At 36.7% G+C, this 26,439-nt stretch overlaps 8 protein-coding genes across 8 annotated transcripts; 6 read left to right on the forward strand and 2 right to left on the reverse strand. All coding sequences in view use genetic code 12, as the record gives it.

Moving 5' to 3' along the window:
* Positions 1–178: 178 nt before the first annotated feature.
* On the forward strand, positions 179–7,594 carry CHK1 (Chk1p; the record flags this gene model as incomplete). Its single annotated transcript, XM_715924.2, has 1 exon — positions 179–7,594. The coding sequence occupies one exon, from the start codon at positions 179–181 to the stop codon at positions 7,592–7,594; it is 7,416 nt and encodes a 2,471-aa protein (XP_721017.2).
* Positions 7,595–7,724: 130 nt separating this feature from the next.
* On the reverse strand, positions 7,725–8,858 carry HOG1 (mitogen-activated protein kinase; the record flags this gene model as incomplete). Its single annotated transcript, XM_715923.1, has 1 exon — positions 7,725–8,858. The coding sequence occupies one exon, from the start codon at positions 8,856–8,858 to the stop codon at positions 7,725–7,727; it is 1,134 nt and encodes a 377-aa protein (XP_721016.1).
* A 395-nt stretch (positions 8,859–9,253) lies between these two features.
* CAALFM_C203340WA (uncharacterized protein) lies at positions 9,254–11,344 on the forward strand (the record flags this gene model as incomplete). Its single annotated transcript, XM_715922.2, has 1 exon — positions 9,254–11,344. The coding sequence occupies one exon, from the start codon at positions 9,254–9,256 to the stop codon at positions 11,342–11,344; it is 2,091 nt and encodes a 696-aa protein (XP_721015.2).
* A 671-nt stretch (positions 11,345–12,015) lies between these two features.
* PGA17 (Pga17p) lies at positions 12,016–13,689 on the forward strand (the record flags this gene model as incomplete). The annotated part of the gene is made up of 1 exon (XM_715921.2): positions 12,016–13,689. The coding sequence occupies one exon, from the start codon at positions 12,016–12,018 to the stop codon at positions 13,687–13,689; it is 1,674 nt and encodes a 557-aa protein (XP_721014.2).
* A 710-nt stretch (positions 13,690–14,399) lies between these two features.
* Positions 14,400–16,736, forward strand: CAALFM_C203360WA (AMP deaminase; the record flags this gene model as incomplete). The annotated part of the gene is made up of 1 exon (XM_715919.2): positions 14,400–16,736. One exon carries the CDS (start codon positions 14,400–14,402, stop codon positions 16,734–16,736), a length of 2,337 nt encoding a protein of 778 aa, XP_721012.1.
* A 334-nt stretch (positions 16,737–17,070) lies between these two features.
* On the forward strand, positions 17,071–18,717 carry THI20 (trifunctional hydroxymethylpyrimidine kinase/phosphomethylpyrimidine kinase/thiaminase; the record flags this gene model as incomplete). Its single annotated transcript, XM_715917.2, has 1 exon — positions 17,071–18,717. The coding sequence occupies one exon, from the start codon at positions 17,071–17,073 to the stop codon at positions 18,715–18,717; it is 1,647 nt and encodes a 548-aa protein (XP_721010.2).
* A 290-nt stretch (positions 18,718–19,007) lies between these two features.
* PAN1 (Pan1p) lies at positions 19,008–23,198 on the forward strand (the record flags this gene model as incomplete). The annotated part of the gene is made up of 1 exon (XM_715916.2): positions 19,008–23,198. One exon carries the CDS (start codon positions 19,008–19,010, stop codon positions 23,196–23,198), a length of 4,191 nt encoding a protein of 1,396 aa, XP_721009.2.
* Positions 23,199–23,354: 156 nt separating this feature from the next.
* HSP78 (chaperone ATPase) lies at positions 23,355–25,793 on the reverse strand (the record flags this gene model as incomplete). The annotated part of the gene is made up of 1 exon (XM_715912.2): positions 23,355–25,793. The coding sequence occupies one exon, from the start codon at positions 25,791–25,793 to the stop codon at positions 23,355–23,357; it is 2,439 nt and encodes an 812-aa protein (XP_721005.2).
* Positions 25,794–26,439: the final 646 nt, after the last annotated feature.

The raw sequence follows: 26,439 nt of genomic DNA on the forward strand, positions 1-26,439 counted from the left end.
AGTGAAAAAGCAACCGTAAAAATTAATTTAAAACTTTTTTTTTAAAAGAAAAACTCCAAAGCTTTCTTCTTTTTTCTTTTAATAGGATTCGACTAATAGCCTTTTCTTACTTATTTTGGTGCTACAGTATCTCTCACCTAACGTACAGACCTTTTACAGAATAGTTTTTCAGTAAATCATGTCTATGAACTTTTTTAATTCAAGCGAACCTGCAAGGGACCACAAACCGGACCAGGAAAAGGAAACAGTAATGACGACAGAACATTATGAATTTGAACGACCAGATGTCAAAGCTATACGAAATTTCAAATTCTTCAGGCTGGACGAAACAGAAACCAAAAAAGGACCAAACCTTCATATTTCGGATCTATCCCCTCTTGAATCACAATCTGTGCCCCCTTCAGCCTTAAGTTTAAATCATTCGATAATACCAGACCAATATGAACGACGTCAGGATACACCGGATCCTATACACACTCCTGAAATTTCATTAAGTGATTATTTATATGATCAGACATTGAGTCCCCAAGGTTTTGACAATAGCCGTGAAAATTTCAACATCCACAAAACAATCGCCAGTTTATTCGAAGATAACTCATCTGTTGTATCACAAGAATCTACTGATGACACCAAGACAACATTATCACTGGAAACATGTGATAGCTTTTCATTGAATAACGCATCATATTTGACCAACATTAACTTTGTGCAAAATCATTTACAATACCTTAGTCAAAATGTTTTGGGAAATCGCACTTCCAACAGCTTACCGCCATCATCATCATCACAGATAGACTTTGATGCCTCCAATTTGACACCCGATTCGATACCAGGGTACATTCTCAACAAGAAACTTGGCTCTGTTCATCAACTGACAGACCTGGTATACAACGCTATCAAGATTCCTCAAAACGAAGAATACAACTGTTGCACTAAAGCTTCTGCTAGTCAAAATCCAACAAATTTGAATTCTAAAGTGATAGTGAGGCTATCACCTAATATTTTTCAAAACTTGTCACTTTCGCGTTTTCTTAATGAGTGGTACATATTATCTGGGAAGCACAGTTCAAAAGAGCACCAAATATGGTCCAATGAGTCTCTCACAAATGAATACGTACAAGACAAAACAATTCCGACATTTGATAAAGAAAGTGCACGTTTTAGACCAACGTTGCCCATAAATATACCAGGTATCTTGTACCCGCAAGAGATAATAAACTTTTGTGTGAACAGCCATGATTATCCACTTGAACACCCATCACAGTCCACTGATCAAAAAAGATTTGCCATGGTGTACCAAGACAACGATTACAAGACATTCAAAGAACTCAGCATGTTCACTTTGCACGAGCTACAAACTAGACAGGGGTCGTATTCGTCCAACGAGTCACGACGAAAATCCAGCAGTGGCTTTAATATAGGTGTCAATGCAACCACCACTGAAGCTGGGTCTTTGGAATCTTTTAGTAATCTAATGCAGAATCACCATCTTGGTGCAACTTCAACCAACGGAGACCCATTTCACTCAAAACTAGCAAAGTTTGAGTATGGAGTTTCCAAATCCCCTATGAAGCTTATAGAGATTTTGACTGATATAATGAGAGTTGTCGAGACAATAAGTGTTATTCATGAACTAGGATTTGTTCACAATGGCCTAACTAGCAGCAATTTATTGAAGTCAGAGAAAAATGTCAGAGATATAAAAATAACAGGATGGGGGTTTGCATTCAGTTTTACTGAAAATTGCAGCCAGGGTTACAGAAATAAACACTTGGCACAAGTCCAAGATTTAATACCTTACATGGCACCAGAGGTGTTGGCTATTACAAATTCGGTTGTGGATTATCGGTCGGACTTTTACTCGTTAGGGGTAATAATGTATGAGTTAGTTTTGGGTATTTTGCCATTCAAAAATAGCAACCCCCAGAAATTGATCAGAATGCATACTTTTGAAAACCCAATAGCTCCCAGTGCTCTAGCACCAGGTTGGATTTCAGAGAAATTGAGTGGCGTTATTATGAAATTGTTAGAGAAGCACCCACATAACAGATACACCGACTGCCACTCATTGCTCCACGATTTAATTGAAGTTAAAAATATGTACATTAGCAAATTATTGGATTCAGGGGAAACAATCCCCAATAGTAACCTAAATTTAAGTGATCGCCAGTACTATTTGACTAAAGAAAATTTACTTCATCCCGAGAAAATGGGAATTACTCCTGTACTTGGGTTGAAAGAAAGTTTTATTGGAAGAAGAGATTTCTTGCAAAATGTTACTGAAGTTTACAATAACAGCAAAAATGGGATTGATTTACTTTTTATATCCGGTGAAAGCGGAAGAGGTAAAACGATAATATTACAAGATCTTCGAGCAGCAGCAGTTTTGAAACAAGACTTTTATTACTCATGGAAGTTTAGTTTTTTTGGAGCAGATACACATGTGTACCGGTTTCTTGTTGAAGGTGTTCAAAAGATTATTACCCAGATTCTAAATTCTTCAGAAGAAATTCAAAATACATGGAGAGATGTGATTTTGACACACATTCCTATAGATCTAAGCATATTATTTTATTTGATTCCTGAGCTAAAAGTACTATTGGGGAAAAAATACACTTCCATTTACAAACATAAAATTGGAATGGGGATGCTAAAGAGAAGTTTCAAAGAAGACCAAACACTGAGACTAGAGATTAAATTGAGACAAATACTAAAAGAATTTTTCAAACTTGTAGCGAAACAAGGCTTGTCTATTTTTTTAGATGATGTACAGTGGTGTTCAGAAGAGTCCTGGAGGTTATTATGTGATGTATTAGATTTTGATTCATCTGGAGAGGTGCGAGAGAGCTATAACATCAAAATAGTTGTGTGCTATGCTTTGAATGCAGACCATTTAGAGAATGTTAATATCGAGCATAAAAAGATTTCTTTTTGCCGATATGCCAAACAAAGCCACTTAAATTTGCGTGAGTTTAGTATACCTCATATCCCACTTGAAGACGCTATTGAATTTTTGTGTGAACCTTACACGAGACTGCACGATCATGAATGTAACAGTAAAAAGTCTGATGTAATTGCCAATTTAAACTGCACAAATGAATATCCTCAGAACACTTGCAAAGTCATCCCCAGTATAATCCAAGAGTTGTATCAATCATCAGAAGGGAATGTTTTGCTTTTGATATTCCTAACAAGAATGACAAAGCTATCTGGCAAAGTTCCCTTTCAACGATTTTCGGTCAAAAATTCATATCTATATGATCACCTACTGAATAGTAACTATGGAACTACAAGAAAAGAGATTCTTACAAATTATTTGAATATGGGAACTAACTCAGACACAAGAGCCTTGCTTAAAGTTGCAGCGTTAATCTCCAATGGATCGGGATTCTTTTTTTCAGATTTAATTGTAGCCACCGACTTGCCCATGGCTGAAGCGTTTCAGTTGTTACAAATATGTATTCATTCCAGAATAATTGTTCCTACTAGCACATATTATAAAATACCTATGGATTTAATAGCCTCTGACCAGACTCCATTTGATTTAACAGATGATAATATTTGGAAACTAGCCACTTTATGCAGCTACAAGTTCTATCATGATTCTATTTGTACTCATATAATCAAAGAATTAAACGCCAGTGGCGAATTCAAAGAACTTTCTCGGTTATGTGGGTTGAGATTTTACAATACAATTACAAAAGAACGTTTATTAAATATTGGTGGCTATCTTCAAATGGCTACTCACTTTAGAAACTCATACGAGGTGGCAGGTCCCGAAGAAAATGAAAAGTATGTTGAAGTTTTGGTCCAGGCAGGACGATATGCCATATCGACATATAATATGAAGTTGTCTCAATGGTTTTTCAATGTTGTTGGCGAATTGGTATATAATCTTGATTCGAAAACTCAGTTAAAATCCGTGTTAACAATAGCCGAGAATCATTTTAATTCTCGTGAATTTGAACAATGCCTAAGTGTGGTTGAAAATGCACAGAGGAAATTTGGTTTTGACAGGTTGATATTTTCCATTCAAATAGTCCGTTGCAAAATTGAATTAGGTGATTATGACGAAGCACATCGAATTGCAATTGAATGTCTTAAGGAATTAGGTGTTCCATTAGATGACGATGACGAATATACAAGTGAAAACCTGCTTGAGACGTGTTTGGGAAAAATTCCGCTCTCTGTTGCTGACATTAGAGGTATTTTGAAGATTAAAAGATGCAAGAATTCAAGAACATTGCTAATGTATCAGTTAATTTCAGAGCTAATTGTACTATTCAAGCTTCAAGGTAAAGACAAAGTGAGAAGGTTTCTCACAGCTTATGCGATGAGTCAAATTCATACTCAAGGGTCTTCTCCTTATTGTGCAGTAATTCTTATAGACTTTGCACAATCATTTGTCAACGAAACCACAACTTCAGGAATGCTTAAAGCAAAAGAACTCAGTATTGTCATGTTGTCATTGATTAATAGAGCACCAGAAATATCTTTATCATATGTTCAGTCTATTTATGAATATTATTTCAGTTGTCATGCTGTATTTTTTGAATCAATTGAAAAAATGCTGGATCTTATACATCCAGGTAACGCTAGTTCCCATTGCACAAGACTGTCTTATTATTCATCTTTTCATTTGATAGTTAATGTTTCCAAGATTTTCTTTTCATGTATGAATGGAGAAAGTTTCAAAATGTTCTCAACATTCAAGTGTAAATCCTATTTAACAGGGGATCCCCAAATGCCTGAAATGGACAATTTTTTATACGATAGTGAAATGTTACTTGCTGGACATTCAGAATTGAATGAATTTATGAGAAAATATCAGTCATTCAACCAAACTTCCGTTGGTAAATTTTGCTACTATTTAATTGTACTACTTGTAATGTCACGTGAACACAGATTTGACGAGGCTGCCGATTTGGTTTTGAAAGTTTTGGAAGACTTACTGGAAAAATTGCCTGTATCTTTTTTGCATCATCAATATTACTTAATATGTGGTAAAGTGTTTGCTTATCACCAGACCAAAACCCCAGAAAGTGAGGAACAAGTGGAACGTATTTTGGCTCGTCAATTTGAAAGATATGAATTGTGGGCACTGACGAATAAGCCGACCCTTCTACCACGGTACTTGTTGTTGAGTACCTACAAACAGATTAGAGAAAACCATGTTGACAAGTTAGAAATACTAGATTCATTTGAGGAGGCGTTACAGACGGCCCATAAATTTCATAATGTATATGATATGTGCTGGATCAATTTGGAATGTGCAAGATGGTTAATTAGCATAAACCAAAAAAGGCACAGAATCTCAAGAATGGTTAAACAAGGTCTTAAAATTTTGAGAAGCTTGGAATTAAATAATCATTTAAGATTAGCTGAATTTGAATTTGATGAATACATTGAGGACGAAGATCACAGAAATAAATGGGCAGGGTTAACTAATAATCCAACATTGGATACTGTTACTACCTGGCAACAACAGAACATGCCCGATAAGGTATCTCCATGCAATGACAAGCAGTTGGTCCACGGAAAACAATTTGGCAAAAAAGAGTTTGATAGCCATTTGCTCAGATTGCACTTTGATGGCCAATATACAGGCCTAGATTTGAATTCAGCTATTCGTGAATGTCTAGCAATATCCGAAGCTTTAGACGAAAATTCCATTCTCACAAAGTTGATGGCATCTGCCATCAAGTATTCAGGTGCCACATATGGGGTAATTGTCACGAAGAAAAACCAGGAGACACCTTTTCTTAGAACAATTGGCTCGCAGCACAATATTCACACATTAAACAACATGCCAATTTCCGACGACATTTGTCCTGCTCAGTTGATTCGTCATGTATTGCATACAGGAGAAACGGTGAACAAAGCTCATGATCACATAGGATTTGCTAACAAGTTTGAGAATGAATACTTTCAAACAACAGATAAAAAGTATTCAGTTGTGTGTTTGCCATTAAAGAGTCTGCTTGGATTATTTGGTGCACTTTATCTAGAAGGTAGTGATGGTGATTTTGGACATGAAGATTTGTTCAATGAAAGGAAATGTGATTTGTTACAACTTTTTTGCACACAAGCAGCTGTGGCTTTGGGTAAGGAGCGTTTGCTTTTGCAAATGGAACTAGCAAAAATGGCAGCAGAAGACGCCACTGATGAAAAAGCCAGTTTTTTGGCAAACATGTCACATGAAATACGAACCCCATTCAATTCGTTATTGTCATTTGCTATTTTTTTGTTAGATACCAAATTGGATTCTACTCAAAGAGAATATGTCGAGGCAATTCAGAGCTCCGCAATGATAACGTTGAATATTATTGATGGGATACTTGCGTTTTCCAAAATTGAGCATGGATCCTTTACATTAGAAAATGCCCCCTTTTCTTTGAATGATTGTATCGAGACTGCTATTCAAGTAAGTGGGGAAACAATTTTGAATGACCAGATTGAGTTGGTGTTTTGTAACAATTGTCCAGAGATTGAATTTGTGGTTGGTGATCTAACGAGGTTCAGACAAATTGTGATCAATTTGGTGGGTAATGCTATTAAGTTTACAACCAAAGGTCATGTTTTGATTTCTTGTGATAGCCGAAAAATTACGGACGACAGATTTGAGATCAATGTGTCAGTTGAGGATTCAGGAATTGGAATTTCCAAAAAATCTCAAAATAAAGTGTTTGGAGCATTTTCTCAAGTAGATGGTTCCGCAAGACGAGAATATGGTGGCTCTGGATTAGGTTTAGCTATATCAAAGAAATTGACTGAACTAATGGGTGGCACAATTAGATTTGAAAGTGAGGAAGGGATTGGCACAACGTTTTATGTTAGCGTCATTATGGACGCAAAAGAATACTCATCCCCGCCATTTAGTTTAAATAAAAAATGTTTGATTTACAGCCAGCATTGTCTTACTGCCAAGTCAATTTCAAATATGCTTAATTATTTTGGATCAACAGTTAAAGTCACTAATCAGAAGTCTGAGTTTTCAACTTCCGTGCAAGCCAACGACATCATTTTTGTTGATCGCGGAATGGAACCTGATGTTAGTTGCAAAACCAAAGTCATTCCCATCGACCCAAAACCTTTCAAAAGAAACAAACTCATTAGTATTCTCAAAGAACAACCAAGTTTGCCCACCAAAGTGTTTGGAAACAACAAATCTAATTTATCAAAACAATACCCTCTAAGAATATTATTAGCAGAAGACAATCTTTTGAACTATAAAGTATGTTTGAAGCATTTGGATAAATTGGGGTACAAGGCAGATCATGCCAAAGATGGAGTAGTAGTTTTGGATAAATGTAAAGAACTACTAGAAAAAGACGAAAAATATGATGTCATATTGATGGATATTCAAATGCCTCGTAAGGACGGTATTACAGCTACAAGGGATTTGAAAACATTGTTTCACACACAAAAAAAGGAAAGTTGGTTACCCGTGATCGTAGCATTGACAGCTAATGTTGCTGGAGACGACAAAAAGAGGTGTCTAGAAGAGGGAATGTTTGATTTTATAACCAAACCCATTTTACCAGATGAACTTAGACGTATTTTAACAAAAGTAGGGGAAACAGTGAATATGTAAAATGTGTATTTAATAATAAGATCTATACCATATATTTAATCAAACTTAATAATGTAAAGTTAATAGTAATAGTAATACATATTTCACTTTTAAATTTATTTCTATAATTGCTAGCTTGTATTTTTGAAGATTAAGCTCCGTTGGCGGAATCCAAGTTGTTTTGCTCCACTTGCAGGTCTGGTTGTTCGGAACCCTCAGTTTCATTTGCCACACCAACAGTTTGATGAAAGTCTAAAATTTCACTGTACATCATAACTCTCCAAGTATCCACTGGCAAGTCTGCGTCATTAAAACTCCAATCGAATTTACTCTCACAAACAGGCTCATCGGTTGGATCATGGTATGCCTCCATATAAGGATGGGTCAAACCTTCAACAGCACTGATTCTTTTCTTAGGGTCAAAAACCAACAATTTAGCCAATAAATCAATAGCCTCCGGTTCAACGTGAGTACAGGAAGCAAATCTTTCACTAAATGGGATAGGGTCTCTATGTGGTAATGATTGGACAAATCTTAAAGTGTTTTCGGAACAAATAGTATCGATCACATCAGCAGGAGGTGAGCCCAATAATTCTGTTATAATGGAGAATTGATGCACGTGATCTTTCCCGGGGAATAGTGGTTTCCCTTCAATCATTTCCGCTAAGATACAACCCACAGACCACAAGTCGACTTCAGTGTCGTATTTTTGCCAAGTTAACATGATTTCTGGTGCTCGATAATATCTGGTTGACACGTAACCCGTCATTTGTGGATCTTGAAGTCTTGCAAGACCAAAGTCACAGATTTTCAAGTCACAGTTTTCATTGATCAAGATGTTGGATGGTTTCAAATCACGATGAATAACACCGGCAGAATGAATGTATTTTAAACCTCTCATTATTTGGTATGTGAAATATTGAATAAATTGTTTCTCCAAAGGTCTTGAGTTCAATAACCTATGCAAATCAGTACCTTGCAATTCATTGACAAAGTAAATATCCTCCAAAGGAGATATGAAAATATCATCCAAGGTAATCAAATTCTCATGTTTCAAATGTTTCAATAACTTTAATTCTCTGTAGGTTCTTTTTGCCAATACTGAGGTCAGAAAAGGTTTCATGACTTTTTTCACTGCAACATTTTGACCAGTTAATCTATCAACGGCTGAGCACACCAAACCAAATGCTCCCATTCCCACGGGATTTAGCTCAGTGTATCTATTGGTGATTTCAAAAACAGTCCCAAATATCTGGGTTCTTGTAAATTCTCCATCTGCAGACATTTTCTTATATGCTTTATCTTTGTAAAAATTTTCTTTCTATAACTTGTTTAAAATGTTGTTGTTATTATTCCACGGTGTATGTTTTCAAAGACGACTTGAATCTTGATTGAATCAGTTTAAATGTATACTCGGAGTTTTTTTTCTAAAGAAATATTATTAAGCTACTCTCATAAATATACTCTAGATGATACGATGTGATTTCTAGAGAACGTTTTTAAATCTAAGACTCGAAGAATCTGAAATTAACAATAATGTTCGTTAAAACTATTTTTTGTGAGTTTTGTTTGTGAACATAAGCAAGGCAAAAAAAAAAAAAGAAAGGAAAATTCATTAACAAATAAAAGCAAACATGGTTAAAGAAGGAGAGAGAAAAAGAAGTGGACACTTTAACGGAAATGTCGTGCGTCAGATACAACAAATTTCTTGGTGTTGGGAAATTGATGTTTAGTGCCAACTATTGTGATAACACCAACACTACCTGTGAATATAAACTTCCGAAAAAAAAACAAAACAAGTCAATACTTAAACTTGATGTCATTATCGAAACTGATTGGAAAGGTTTAGCAAATGTGAAAACAGTTTATAGAAAAACAGTAGTGTTACTAGCTGAGGTGGAAGTTTCTCTCCAGATTGAACCATTTGTAGTCGCGGTAGCATTGTTGCGTGTTCAAAGTCTGTTCTCGGCTCGTTTTATTTTCATATTTTATTTTCTTCATTTTTGTACTTTCAATACAACGACACCACACACAGCCATTACCAACACTTTTATGCCAGGATTAGTATCATCATCATTAAATAGCCCATATATCAAAGTTCTCAATGAGAAACTCTCCATATCGTTGCAATATTTAAATAGTCAAGAATCGAATCAAACATGTGTGTTGACTTTTATCAACACTGCAGACAAAGATGTCAATATCAATCCCACAAAACAAGCAAGTAGTGGCAGTTGGTTGAGTGGCTTGTTTGGGTTGAATCCATCATTGGATGAATTTTTAAGCAAGTTGAATGTTGACACAGATGCCCCGGTCGATTTATTCCTTGGGTATATACAATTGTTTGGATATGTTGTCTTGAATTACAAATTTGAAATAGACACAACATCTTTGGAGGTAAATAAGAACCCACAATGGTGGAATAACACAGAATATTTGAACCAATACTTAGAAATTAACGAGAGCAAGGATGATAGGATAGATGAGCATTTGAAATTAGATACAGTGCCATTTATAGAGAAGAATTGCTCTGAAAAGTTGACAATTGGAGGGAAACTAGGAGGGGTGCAAGATTTAGTGGTCAATAACGATAAAATTCTTATAGATAACAGATATCTATTGCATGATTTAATTGGTAATTTTAACTCAAACTCGTTGTCAAAGGAAGTTCAATTGCTTCCGCTACATGATCTAACCGAAGCAATTGTGCCCTTCTATACCACTCCTCAATCATTGTTATTTACAGATTTATCCATCCCGAAGAATTCTTCTCGCAGCTTTTGCTTGAAGGTCCCGATTAAAGATGATTTGCCTCCTAGTTATAACACTTGTCTGACAGGTTCGGCATGCGATCAAGGATTAATAAGTATCCGGTACTCATTGATAGTAAGTCTAATTGAAGAAAAGTTTTCCAATAAAACCAAATCAGTATACTTTCCGTTGAAAATGAATCCAAAAAGGTATGGCGGAGTACATACGTATTTGCAAAAAAGGTATTTTGATAGCCCTATAAGGTTAGATAAGGACTGGCAAGTGGAAATAATAACAGACAAGCAAAAAACAACACATCAAGAAAAGGACATATCTGAAAAGGGGTCTTTTTTGCAAGATATTTCAACATTAATCGATTCAGATTTGTACAACATGCCTAAGGTGTCAACCATGGAAAGAAGAAAGAGCAGTGTAAACGGCATGTCTGATGAAATCAATTCTGACGGCTACATTTCGCAGCTACCTGACCATTTGAAGACACAATTTCGTTTACGTGTGAACAATCAAGAACTATGCACTATTGGGTTATCGAAAGCTTATTATCATCCGGGTGAAGATTTGAATTATGTTATTAACATAAATCCCAATGCAGACAACACAACAAAAGTAATCGGACTTACTACTTATTTAGAGGCACACGAAGTGTACCGTTTACTAGAAAATGGGAAAAAGATTCACAAATATAAGGTTACAGGTAATGTCAAACTAAACACACTTGCTCCTTCGATTATCAATGGACAGCTTTTGGAATCCTCGTCGTGTTTGCTAAATAATTATCTCAACATTCCAAAGTTTGTTACACCACAATTTCAGAGTAGAAGTTTTCTTAATTTGGAGTATCATCTTGTTTTCCAATTTAATTTGAGTGAAGGAGATTTACATAAACAAAAGGCAAACGAGGAAAATGATATGACGCCATTCGCTAAATGTGATATTTACAAGACTGAAACAATAGCTAGTTCGTACAAGTTCACGATCCCTGTATACATTTTACCATAAAAACAATGAAATGAAAAACGTTTGTTGGCAATTACCGAATGTACACATTATTGTATTTAAAAAAGAAAATCTAAACTTGAATCTAGTTCACGAGTAGATATAATTAAGCATCAAAGACTACCAAAGGAGCTAGATCGAAAAGGGGAAGTTCACAGACTTTGCAATTATCTCCGTCTTGATACCTTATAAATTAGGTGTTGTTCCCTTCCTATTTTGGTTGTTGGTTGTTTAGATCCCTATGTCGTGCATATAATAAAATTTCCTGATTAGGTTAATGATTTTGGAGGACAAAAAGAAAGAAGAAATTTTTTTAAGTTTTGTTTTCATTCTTTCGCAGCTTTTTTTTTTACCCACCACAGTTCAATAATGACACAGTTCAATTCACTTACCTTACTTGTTAGTTGGGTTGTTTTTCTTTTTTGGGCAAAATATTTGTTTTTATGAAGAATTACCATAATACAAACTCAGCTATTATAAATACATAAGAGTTTCACTAATTACTTGTAACTTTCTTTTTTTTTTTTCTCTAACTATTTTTCTTGTTTTCATACCCCTGGAAGAACAAATTTAAGAGTTTAATTCAAATATTTGAAAACTTTAGAACTTATCAGGTATCCATTTCACGAACAGACTGTTACACTTCCATTCGCTTCTAAATTTAAATACTCAATATGAAGTTCTCAACTGTTTTCACAGCTATCTTTGCATTGGGCACTGCTGTGCTGGCACAGCAAGTTGTCACACCAGCATCTGATCCTTTAGCCTTGGAATTATCACAAAGAAATTTAGATAAACTTTACGAATTACAAGAAAGAGATTTGTTTTCTATTGTTGAAGGGTTATTCAGTAGTATCAATTACACGAGTATTTTGGACTCCATTGACTATGAATCAATTGCTGGATGGACAAACAATTTGTTAGTTGAAAATAATAATATAGAATACTTGGATAACATCTTGAACTTTTTAGGTGACACTGATTTGGTCCCATTTGCTGTCAGTTATCTTTTGAGCAACAACGAAACAAGAAATATTGTTGGTGAAGTTGTAATCGAAGCTTTACCACTTATCAAAGATATCGATCCAACCCCAATTTTTGTTGCATTGAAGAATTCGGGATTGGCATATGTCTTGGTTGCTGACTTGATTAAGAATCCAAACACTGTTCCATTTGTTAAACAAGTTGTCGTTGATTTGTTGGATGAAGGTTCCTTTGGCTTGGGTGATTTGTTTGGCGGATCTTCTGAAGCTACAACTACTGCTGTTGCCATTGACTCATTAGCTACCATCAATACAAACATTGATTTAACTGTTGCTGCCGCACCAACAACCAAAGCTCAATCTATTGGAAGTATCGACACCGCTTCATTGGCTGTACTTTTCTCTGAAGCTAGAACTGCAAATGGAAATGGTGCCACAAAAGTTGCTAATACTGTTGCTGTTACTGCCCAAGTTACCGCCCAAGTAACCAATGTTGGTACTACTGCCAAAGCTACCAAGGCTGTTGCCACAGGTGAAATAAACTACAGTGGTATTACTGGTCCAGCCTACGAATCCTTGCCACCAACTCAATTCGGTTCTGTCCCTACTTCCATCAATTACTCTGCTTTGTCTCAAATCTCTGGTGCTTTAAGAAAAAGAGAATATAATGATGCTGTTGAAGCCGCTTTAAGAGATATACAAAAAAGAGAAGAAGGAATTGATGACGTGGAAATTGCCTTGAGAAAAATGAAGAGAGACAACATTGAAGATTTGTTAACCACCATTTTTGCATCTGTTGCTAGATCCAATTTATTAAACACAACTATTCAATATTTGGTAACTGATCAACGTTTTGAAAGCACCGTTGTCGAACTTTTACAGGGTGTATTCGAAAATATCGGATCCACTTTAACTGGTATCTTGGACACTGATTGGTCTGCCTTACAACCTTTAGTTAGCTCATTGTTGAATTCTGGTTTATTGACTGACTTTATTAGCAGAGCTTTTAACGATGATGAATTAAAAGCTGTACTTTGGAATGACATTACCCTGATCTTTAAAAGAGACATGGCCTTCAGAGATGAAATTGTCAAACGTTCTAACGGTACCATTACATCCTTGCCAGTTTCAGATTTTATTACTGGTGTTGCAACTGAAACTTCGGCTTTAGATGGTGCTGATGGCACTCTTTCATCGTTAGACGTTACTGCATTCATCAACACTGTTTCACATTCCTTTATAACTTCCAATGCTTCCAGCAGTGCTGTCATTACTATTCAATCTGATAATGCCGGTTCCTCTTATGGTCCTGGTTTTTACTCAACAATTTTTGCTGTTTTTGGCTTGTTTGCAATGATGATTTAAGATTCAAAACCGTATGCTATTCGAAACAACCATGGCAGCAAGAATAAAATGTGGGCTCATTTCGTAATTATTCCTTTTCATTTCCTCGTTACACACATATATATACCTGTTTTTCGTTATTTAGTTATTTAGAAAATTTTAATCTAATGTATATTGTTTATTTAGAACTAGCTGGCGAGTTTGAATCAGTGCCATCAAAAATGTGGAAATTGTATTTCTCATTGACACAAAAGTATGTAATTTCTGTAATGAGAGCAAATTTCAGTTTTTCCGAGAATCAGCTAGAACAATTACCACTGAAAAGTAGAACCATGGCACAAGTATATCAGTGTCACCACAGATGTACACCACCACCCCCCATATTAAATTTCTAAGTTATTTACGGATACAAAGAAGTGCATTTAGATTGCAGATGCTGCCCTAATTTATGGGTATTATAGAGTTCCTCATCAAATATGTTTGCTGTTTCTTTTCTTCGGCAATTCTTCTATTTTATTGTTTTTCCACTACTTTCTATCTCTTCCCCCCTTTTGGTTTTTTCCATACATTGGATCATCACATAAAGAAAAGTTAAAATACCAAGTGGCTATAGTAGCAACCAAAAACTTTTTTTTTTTCGTTTCACCCTTTCCTTTTTTTTTTCTTCTTTCTTTGATTCTGGTGGTTTTATCTCTGGTTTTCTTATTGTAATTCAGCATCACACACATACCATGACGGGGAAGAAATCAACTTTAAGTATGCTGTTGGAAAACTCTCAACAATTGGATGACAATGAAAACGTGTTGTACTCTATGTCAGATGAAGATGAAGATTATCAACACCATTTCCATCAAGACAGCGATGAGGACGAATTGCCAAAATCTTTCAACTCAGCACATTTTTCAGTTTCTGAAGACAGGTTTATGAAGGATCATGATTTGAAAGTGAAGGCTTTTGAAGCATTGCACAATAGTGGCAGCAATAACAACAATCATAATCAAGTCCAAACATTTTCACCTGTGTCACCTAAACTAACTTCAGTTAAACGTAGATCATCTATTATTGACATGCCACAAAGATTAAACAATTTCAATCCAGCAATCCCCCAAAATAAGTTTGGTCAGAATTTTGCTACAGACCCCAATGCCTTGCCAGACGAATACCCTTCGGATGAGCTAATTGAATTCTACCAAAATGTGAAAAAATGTTTAGATTTTAGACAGAAATATCTAGATTTATCGTTACAAACACCAGAACTGCTTAATCCTAAAAACCAACCAGATTGGAATATCTATCCACCACCTCCAAAACCTACATATAAATCCAAGAATCGATTCAACCAATTACCTAGAGAATCCGACAATGATGAAGAAGAGGAATTTGACTTTAGCAAGTGTGAAATTCCACATATTAGCGATAGTCCTTATTATTTTGCCCTTGATGACGAAGATGTATACCAAGTGCATGACAAAAAGACAGATAAAAAATTGGTCAAGATTCCCAATTTACATGACTACTACTCGGACTTGAATACCATTTCGAAAATATCTTCTGATGGTCCTTCCAAATCTTTTGCATACAAGAGATTGCAATATTTGGAGGCCAAATGGAACATGTATTACTTGTTAAACGAGTTTGAAGAAACAAAGCAATCCAAACGTAACCCACACAGGGACTTTTACAATGTACGTAAGGTTGATACACATATCCATCACTCTGCTTGTATGAACCAGAAGCATTTGTTACGTTTCATTAAATACAAGTTGAAAACAGAACCAGATAAGCAAGTTATTTTCAGAGATGGGAAGATTTTGACATTGGCAGAAGTATTTAAATCGTTGAATTTAACAGCGTACGATTTATCAATTGACACCTTGGATATGCATGCCCACACCGATACCTTCCATAGATTTGATAAATTCAATTTAAAGTATAACCCAATTGGTGAATCCAGATTGAGAGAAATATTTTTGAAGACAGACAATTTTGTTGATGGGAAATATTTGGCGGAAATAACCCAGCAGGTTATGGAAGATTTGGAAAGCTCTAAATACCAGATGAATGAGTTGAGAATTTCCATTTATGGTAGATCTATCCACGAGTGGGATAAATTAGCCGCTTGGGTGATTGATAACAAATTATTCAGTCATAATGTTAGATGGTTAATACAAGTGCCAAGATTGTATGACATTTATAAGAAGAATGGCAATGTTAGATCTTTTCTCGATATTATGAAAAATGTTTTCGAGCCATTGTTTGAGGTCTCACTCAATCCAAGATCACACCCAAAGCTATACGTCTTTTTGCAAAGAGTAGTTGGTTTTGACTCTGTTGATGACGAATCCAAATCTGAAAAGCCAATACAATCACGCAAGTACCCTCCAGCAAGTGAATGGAACTCGATTTCTAACCCGCCTTATTCCTATTATTTATACTATCTTTATGCAAATATTGCTAGCTTGAACAATTTGAGATTGAAAAATAACATGAACACATTTGTGTTGAGACCACATTGTGGAGAAGCTGGTGATCCAGAACATTTAATCAGTGCATTTTTGACTTCATACGGTATTTCGCACGGTATTTTATTGAGAAAGGTGCCATTCATTCAATACTTGTATTACTTAGACCAAATTGGATTGGCCATGTCACCACTTTCTAACAATGCTTTATTTTTGACATATGATAAAAATCCTTTCTACAACTTCTTTAAAAAAGGTTTGAATGTATCTTTGTCGACAGATGACCCATTACAGTTTTCATACACAAAAGAACCATTGATAGAAGAGTATTCGGTTGCAGCACAAATTTACAAGTTATCTGGTGTCGACATGTGTGAATTAGCCAGAAACTCGTGTTTACAGAGTGGATGGGAGGCAAATATTAAAAAACATTGGTTAGGTAAAAACTATATGAAAGGTGGTGTCGAAGGAAATGATATTGAGAAGACTAATGTTCCTGATATTAGAGTAGCATTTAGAGAAGATGCCTTACAATCAGAGAAGAATTTGGTGAAATATTATAATGGGTTGCACAGAAAACTGCTGGATGCAAATTCTGCGACGTAAGAGCATAAGGATCGCTATGCGCATAAAAAAAAATGTTTATGCCCAGACTCTTGCTGTACCACATACAGAAATAGACAATCATAGCGCAATTACTAGTTCCACTATTGATAAATTGATATCGGTTGTTATTATAAAATTGAATACGCTTGCTTTATGAGAAAAATATCTCTCTATTTGTATGTTTTTTCTTTATTTGGAAAATTTTCAAAACTATTTCTTTTTACCTCGTTTTTAGAATCTGCAATTGAATAAAAGTATAATGACCATGGAAACCAAAATTATTCAGCTAAAAGAATCTTCCCTGTCACTTTCCAAAGTAGACCTTAATGCAGTCATGACAATTGCTGGTAGCGACTCTTCTGGAGGCGCTGGGATTGAAGCTGATTTGAAAACATTTAGTGCGTTTGGTGTTTATGGATTGACATGTATAACAGCTTTGACTGCTCAGAATACAACAGGTGTTCGAAGATTTGATAAAACTGGACAGAAATTGGCAAAGGAAATCTTGGCTGCTAATTTAGAGGATATGTTGTATGCATATACACCAGATACTGCACCCTTGAAGGTAATCAAGACAGGAATGCTCACAAACGAAGCAATTGCCGAATTAATTGATCAAATGCCCAAAATAAACGAATATAAAGTGAAGTTGATTGTCGATCCTGTCATGATTAGCACTTCGGGGTCTAAACTATCAGACGATAATGGCATGAAATTATGTGTTGATAAATTGATGAATCAGGCGTTTTTGGTAACACCTAATTTTCCAGAAGCTATGGCATTGTATGAGTTGACTGATGGGACTGAAAGAAAAATAACCATAAATTCAATGAATGACTTTATCGAGTTTGTAATATCACTACAAAAGTCTTTAGGATGCAAAAATATACTCGTTAAAGGTGGGCATATACCATTTACTAAAAATAATAAACCTGTAACAAATTATAACCACAGTAATGCCCAGATTAGAGACATATTATATGAAAGCGAGCTGGAGAGAGTTACGGTTTTTCAATCTGCGTATATTGATTCCAACGATAATCATGGTAGTGGGTGTACTTTAGCTTCGGCTATTTCTGCTAATGTTGCCAAGGGTTTGCTGTTGGAAGATTCAATTTTAATATCAATCGATTTCATCCATCGAGGAATGATCAGTCTGGCAAATAAGTTAGGATTCGGTAATAGCCCATTAAACCATACAGTGACTCCTGCCCATGTTGCTAGTTCTGTTATCAAAACATCCAACAGTATGCCGACAACATTTTTGAACCAGTCCGGTGAATTCTTGGATTATCTTATTAATCATCCAGATGTGAACAATAATTGGAAAAACTACACCGAACACAAATTTGTCAAAGATCTAGCTGAAAACAATCTTCCATTTAATAAGTTTTTGTATTTTCTTAAGCAGGATTACCATTATCTTGTAAACTATGCTCAAGTACACGGTCTTGCTGCTTCATTGGCTCCAACATATCAACAAACACACGCACAAGCAACAATTATTGCGGAAATTGTGGAAGAAATAGAACGACATAAACAGAAACTTGCAACCACATACAATATCGACTATGAAACTGACATAGATTTGGACTTAGAATTATCACCTGGTCCAGCTTGTATGGCGTATTGCAATTACTTACTTGAAGTTGGTAAGAGAGAGGACTTTTTGGGTGTCAAAGTTGCTCTTGCTCCTTGTTTGCATGGGTATGCCGAAGCTGCTGTTATGGGTCAAAAAATACGTAAACGTCTGCAAAATGATGGAGTCGTCGACAATGAACAAGCTGCAGTGTATCAATCATGGTTAGACGATTACACGTCAGATTGGTATACTCATGCGGAATCAGAAGGAAGGAAGGCCTTACAGCTGTTGGTTAAATCAATGCCTCCAAATGATAAAAGAATCGAAGAATTAGTTCGAATCTTTAATAGAGTAACCTTATTGGAAATAGACTTTTGGGATGAAGTGTTGAACATATGAGCTAAGTTGTAGAAATTGTGTATAATGTGAATAGGAGTATCATAATTATGTTTGTGTCACGTTTATCCTTCGTTTCCCGAACCAAATTATTGTTTCTTTGGTGTGCTTCGCCCAATTTCTTTTTTCTCTGTTTGCTCAATTTAATTTTTCTTTCGTACTGGACGACTGATCTTCATTTTTCTCGTTGACTTTCATTTTTCTTTGATTCCGCCAACAATTAATTTACCTTAAACTTTTGTGTGTTCGATATACTTGTTTGCCAATCTATCGTAATTAATCAGCATTGAGTGATGTATAACCCGTATCAACAGCAACAACAAGGTATGGGGTACAATCCCCAACAACAGACTGGATATGGCTACAATAATTACCAAATGCCTCAGCAACCCCAATTCAACCAACAACCAATGTATCCTCAGGCAACTGGATTTGTTCCCCAACAACCTAATTTGTATGGATCAAATTTTCAGACCAGTGGTGGTAGTGGTATGGCACCACAGCAAACTGGATTTTCACAACAGCAAACCATGCAACCACAGCAAACGGGCTACATTCAAACACAGCCTACAGGATTCGGTGGAACTGCACCAATTGTAACAGAAAATAGCGAGTTGAAAATTCCAAGTATCAGATTATCGTTTATATCTGCAGAAGATCAAAAGAAATTTGAACATTTGTTCAGAACTGCAGTTCCGAAGGGTGAGCAATCCATCAGTGGTGATTCAGCCAGTGGCATTTTATTGAGATCTGGGTTATCTGCGGTGACTTTAGCCGAAATTTGGAATTTGTCTGATATAGATAAAACCGGGTCCTTATTATTTCCTGAATTTGCTTTGAGTTTGCATTTATGTAGCATGGCTAAAAGAGGCGAACCATTGCCAGGTATACTTCCAGAAAAGTGGTTAAATGAAGTGAGAAGTTTTGTTGATCAAATCAACTTTACTGTTCCAGATGATCCATCGAAAATTTTAGCCAACACGCCATTTGCAAATTTTGCTCCTAAAAAGGAGTCTGATTGGTTGGCCCCTCAATCGACTGGATATTTGCAAAACCAACTGGCTCCACCAATGACATCATTTCAACCTCAAGTCACTGGTTTTGGTGGACAGGGATTGGTTTCGCAGGCAACAGGTGGAGTGCCAATGCCTTCAACTACATTTGGAAATGCCGCGGGATTGACTGCTCAAAGGACAGGTGGTGGTACGTTGATTCCTTTACAACCACAACAGACTGCTGGTTTGATTCCAGCTCAAAAAACCGGGCCTTTGAATCCTCAAACCACTGGGTTTAACCAACAAAGTTTACAACAACAAAGGACTGGTGGATTACCTCAACAACTTACTGGCTATCAAGGCCCACCCCAGGGCCAGGGCCAGCAGCTACAACAACAAAGAACTGGTGGCTTCCCGCAAGTTCAATCTCAACCTACCGGCGGCTTTGTGCCACAAACATCTTTTCAGCAGCCTCAACTCGTTTCCCAGAGAACGGGTCCAATGCAGGCCCAACCAACTGGCTCATTGCAAGCACAGCCCACCGGTAGACCTGGTGAATGGGGATTTGTTTCTATGCCAACAGGTGGCATTCCTGGTTTAAATGCAATGCAACAGCATTTTTTACCAAACAACCAATTGCCAACATCCAATTTGCATAGTGCTATGGACAACAAATTGAAAGAGAATGTAACTTGGGCAATTACTAAACAAGAAAAGCAAATATATGATGGTCTATTCCAAGCCTGGGACAACCAAAAGAAGGGATATGTTGATTCAAACGTAGCATTGAATGTGTTTACAAAATCAGGTTTAAGTAGATCTGACTTGGAAAGTATTTGGACGTTAGTAGATACAGATGATACTGGGAAATTGAACAAAAATCAATTTGCTGTTGCGATGCACCTTATCTATAGAAGATTGAATGGCTATGATATACCATTGAGACTACCTCCTGAGTTGATTCCTCCAGCTGACAGAACATTGAAAGACACCATGGATTCATTGAAAAATTCATTAAAAGGGGGTGTTAATAATAAGCCTACAAAGCCACCTAAACCACAATCCAAGCCAGACGGTACTAGATTCAAAAATGATGATAACAATTTTGGATATGTTTCTAATGTTCGTCATAGAAGGAAAAGTACATCTGATGAGTCGCACAAATCAAGTGTGAAGTCTTCATCCGACTACGATTTATCTATTGAGGATATGAAAAAGTTGATTCATGAGAAACGAATCTTGTTAGATGCTTTAGATACTGAGGATCAAGCTAATAATTATTCGAGATCAAGTTCCTCGATGCACGAAAAACAAATTATTGAAAACTTGAAGAAGGAAATCATGGCAGTGCAAACCAAGTTGGACGAAAGAGGGAATGATGGTCCTTCATCTGACGAACGTAACAAGCTATTGGCTACGTTGGACCACTTGACAAGGGATGTAGTCCCTAGGTTGATATCTGATATACACAAAGTTAACCAAGAAATCTCCAGGAAAAAAGCAGAAGTGTTCAAATTAGAATTGTTGAAGAAAAACCCATCGTGGAATCCAGAAGATGATGAGCTGCAAATTCAAGGAACTGGTCCAAATGGAGAAGTGACAGATTACGATAGAATCAAATATCAATCTCGTCAAAAGTTAAAGCAAAGAATGGCTGCATTAACTGGTAAATCAACTGGAGGGAACTCTGATTTGGATTTGGAATTGAAGCAAGCTACAGAAAAGGCGCAAGATGAAGCATCTCGTCAATCAGAGATGATTCAAGATATTGCTGCCGGTATCAAAACAATGGAAGATGAATGTGCCGCTAAATTGAGCTCGTCCGTTACGGAGGATGTTGGACATGAAAAATGGGAACAAGGAAAGGGTATTTCTTCTGAAGTAGCCAAGTTTGTGAAAGAGTTAGAAGCGTTTTCCAAAGAACAAAGACGTAATATTGCTAAATCCCAAAAACAAGAACAAACACGAGAACCATTGGCTAAGCAACAAACTAACGCTTCTTTAGTGTCGGATTCTGGAGCCGCAAAATCAGCTTATGCTACTCCTGAAGAAAGGGCTGCTTATATTAAACAGCAGGCTGAGAAAAGAATGAATGAAAGGTTGGCTAAGCTTGGTATTACTAGGAAAAGCAAGTCGACTGAACAGAAACCACCTGTTGAGTCTAAATCGGTCAGCAATCATTCTCCTGTTCCAGATAGTGAAGTTAAACTGGTCACAAGAAACGCCAATGAAGTTGAGGTACAAAAACCAAAACCTGATTCTCAACCAGTTTCCAAGAACCGAGAACCCGCTGAACAACCAAATTCAAAGGCTGATACTAACAGTGTTGGTTCTCAAAATGTTGTCTCAAATACAAATGATGATACTTCTGGTGATGATGATGATGAGGAGTACAAAGCTATTTTGAAACAAAAGCAGGAAATGGAAGCTCGTGAAAGGGAAAGAAAATTGCGGAAACAAAAGGCAAAGGAGGAAAGATTGGCAAAAATTAAAAAAGAAATGGAGGAAATGAAGAAACGAGAGATGGAAGAAAGCCAAGATGAAGAGGAAGAGGAGGCAAAGCAAGTTACAAGTGTTCATGTTCTGAGAGCCCAAAGTAGTAATGCTAATTCCAACGTGATTCCGCAGCAAGAAACTGCAACTGAAAATGTGAATACGGTATCGCAACCAACATCTACCGACACAGCAAAGCAGTCTTATCATCCTCATGAGAGTAATCCTTTCTCGAAAATGAATAACAATACATCTCAAAACCTGACAGTAACCAATACAGGCACTAATCCTTTCTTCAAATCAACGAGTCAAGAAACCAAGATTGATCCACACAAAGCCGAAGCTCAAAGAGCCTCTCAGCGTGGTGTTGCTAGTAGTGGTGGATGGAGCGATTCCGAGGAGGAAGAATCAGAGGAAGAATCGCCAAACAGAGCCGGTGCAGCAAAATTAGCTAGTTTGTTATTTGGTGGTATGCCCCAACCACCAACAACTTCAAGCTCAAGTTTGAATAATGATGCAGAAAAGGTTTCAGAACAGGAGCATGAAAACGCAAAACAAGTGGCTTCTACTCCTTTGTCAAATGATGATAATGGAAAAACAGATTCAGGTCCTTCGGGTTTTGCTGGCGAGAACGAACTGTCTTTCAGTCAGGCCCCACCAATACCAGTTGACGCACCACCTGCTCCAAACTCTATTCCGCCTCCACCGCCCCCTCCTCCACAATTTTCGAATGAAGCACCACCTGTGCCAGATTCTATTCCACCTCCACCACCTCCTCCTTCTGTACCAAGTACTGTACCTGCATTACCAGATTCAATGCCACCGCCACCACCTCCACCTCCACCTCCTGCTGCCCCAAATAACACTTCATCATCTCAACAGGCTTCAGGTGCACCAAATATTGGTGCATTGTTAGGTCAAATCACTGGTGGCGCTTCGTTGAGAAAAGTGGAGACAAAAGTTTCCTCTGGTGCTACAGTTGGAAGAGTTTTGTAAAAAGAATGCAAATAGAAATATACGCATACTAATCAGCATCATTTTGTTTTCAAATAATTTGGCTATTATTAAACTATATACATATATCTTTAAATACAAAATGTTTATTCAGTTAAAAAAAAATCTGCCTATTTAGGTTTTTGTTTCTTAAAAATGTTAATTGTCATCCTTATCTTCTTTAAAATAGTCTTCTTCCTTTTCAATAACCGTCCCTTCACTGTGGTTTGGAACAACGTAAATTTTGTGATCTTTTACTTCTACTTTGACAGTTTCATTCTCTTGAACTTGTCCCTTGATCAAACGCATAGCCAATGGATCTAACAATTTCTTTCTCAATACTCTATTAAGTGGACGAGCACCATAAGTTGGATCATAGCCCATGTCGCACAACAATGTTTTTGCTTCATCAGTTAATTGTAATATAATACGTTTGTCGACCAAACGATCACCGATTTCTCTCAAACGGATGTCTAAAATTTCTTTCAAAGCTGTCTTTGACAATCTGTTAAAGACCACGATATCATCAATACGGTTCAAAAATTCTGGAGCATAATGGTGTCTCAAATTTTCTAAAACTTGCAGTTTGACTTCGCTGTTGATATGACCATCCTCATAGGTGTTTTTATCAGCAAGCAAAATCTCTTGGCCAATGTTGGATGTCATTACAATAATTGTATTCTTGAAATCAATCTTTTTACCATGAGAATCTGTTAACGAACCTTCATCCAATACTTGTAATAATAATTTGGAAAGATCTGGGTGTGCTTTCTCAAACTCATCAAATAAGACTACCGAATATGGTTTTCTTCTAACAGCTTCAGTCAACTCACCACTTTCTTCGTATCCCACGTACCCAGGAGGAGAACCTATCAATCTCGAAATGGTATGCTTTTCTTGGAACTCAGACATATCGAATCTAACCACAGCGTTCTTATCGTTAAACAAGAATTGTGCTAATGATTTCCCCCCTTCCGTTTTTCCTGTACCAGTAGGACCCAAAAACATAAAGGATGCAATTGGACGATTCTCACTGGTCAAACCTGCACGTTGCAATCTGACTGCATCGGAGACTGCATCAATGGCTTCGTCCTGCCCAACAACTGATTGGCGTAAAAGTATATTCATATCTAACAACTTGTCCTTCTCACCTTTCAACAAATTGTTCACAGGGATCCCCGTCATCTTTGATATAACACCGGCAATATCCTCGGACGTCACAGAGTCATGCAAAAGATTCGATGATTTGGCAGCAAGTTCATTTTTGCTCAACTCTTGGATCTTGTCTTGTAATTCAGGAATACTAGCATACTGGATTCTGGAAGCCCTGGCGTAATCTCCTTCTCTTGTAGCCTGTTCCAACTCGTATTTTGCTTTCTCTAACTCAGACTTTGCGTTTTTCACTGCATCGATTGCACGCTTTTCTGACTCCCATTGGTCTGTTAATTCCTTCAACTCACTTTTCTTCACCTCCAATTCCTTTTCCAATTTGTGTTTTCTATCAATAGAAAGTTGATCCTCTTCTTTCCGCAAAGATTCTAATTCAATTTCAATAGTCATTATTTGACGGTCCAAAGTTGCAATTGCATCTGGTCGAGATTCATGTTGCAACCGCAATGTTGAACTTGCTTCATCAACTAAATCAATGGCTTTATCTGGCAAAAATCTGTCTGTTATATATCTATTGGAATATAATGCAGCAGTGACTAATGCTGAGTCCATGATACGAACCCCATGGTGAACTTCATAACGTTCCTTTAAACCTCGCAAAATTGATATGGTATCTTCAACAGTAGGTTCATTCACAGTGACAGGAGAAAATCTTCTGGCTAAAGCAGCATCTTTTTCCACATATTTTCTATACTCTTCGATGGTAGTTGCTCCACACATCGACAATTTACCTCTTGCCAAGGCAGGCTTCAACAAATTTGAAGCGTCGATTGATCCCTCGGCTTTACCTAAACCCATCAATAAATGGAACTCATCAATAAACAAGATAACCTTGCCATTCTTTTCCTCGACTTCTTTCAATATTGATTTGAGTTTACTTTCGAAATCCCCACGATACTTAGCTCCACTAATGATACCAGCCAAATCTAAAGTAATAATTTGTTTGTCTTTCATTGAATCGGGAACTTCACCACGAATAATTCTTTGTGCCAAACCCTCCATTACTGCAGTTTTACCAGTACCGGCATTACCAATCAAGACGGGATTATTCTTTGTTCGACGTGATAATATTTGAATGGTACGGCGGATTTCGTGATCTCTCCCAATAACTGGATCCAACTTGCCTTCTTTGGCCAACTGGGTCAAATCAGAACCAAACTTCTCTAACGCTGGTCGATTGTCACCCTGTTCGGTCTGTTGCATTTGAAGTTTCCTGGGAAATGACAGGTGGAAATTTCTAACTTGTGAAAAGCATGGTGAAGGTATGTTGTGAATGGTAAATACATTAAGTTTAGCTAATTCATTTGCATAATACTGGTTGGGTCTGTATCTAGCAGTTGTTATTGGCATACTTTTAGCTAGATTCAAGTAGCTTGTGGCAGAAGTTTGTTTTAATAATTTACCTTTTGGTATTCTAGATGATAACATTGTTTGAAAAAGTTGTCGTGTAGTTAATCTCTAAAACGGAATTTAAGTGCAATATAATATTTAGAGTGAAAGTATGTATACTTTTGGAAAAAAAAAAGATTAACAGTATGTGTGGTTAAGACCAGGTTTATATATTATGTGTTTGATATCTGGAAAATAATGAAGAAAGATGGCAAATATGAGGATTTGCTATTGGGATTGAATTAATAGTAAGGGATGAATTAACAACTATGGAGAAGTCATGCCTCCTCCCATACGCTTTCTCCGGAATCGCGGAATCGAAAATTGTAGAACCTTCTACGAAAATTCTCGAAGAAAAAAAATTTTGGGCCCGCGCTACCAATTTTCTTCTAAAGTTTGTAGCCTGAGTTTGAAGGGAGAAGGGGATGGGGTTTGATTCTTGCGGTCTCGACAAAGCACTCTGATTGGTGAAAAACAAAAAGCTATACAAATAATTCTATACTTTGCTTCAGGACCTATAATGATGAAAGTTGTTTACATTTCTATTGAAAGAATGGAGCCTAAACTAAACGCATTGAAAGTGAGCATATATGTATCTTAAACCCCGCTGCAATAGTTGATCATAAAAAGTGTAAAGCGTAAACCCACTGTAATGAACTTGCAATTAATTTAAACTTGATTAATA

Source organism: Candida albicans, chromosome 2 (assembly GCF_000182965.3).
Source record: "Candida albicans SC5314 chromosome 2, complete sequence".
NCBI classification, from domain to species: Eukaryota; Fungi; Ascomycota; class Pichiomycetes; order Serinales; family Debaryomycetaceae; genus Candida; species Candida albicans.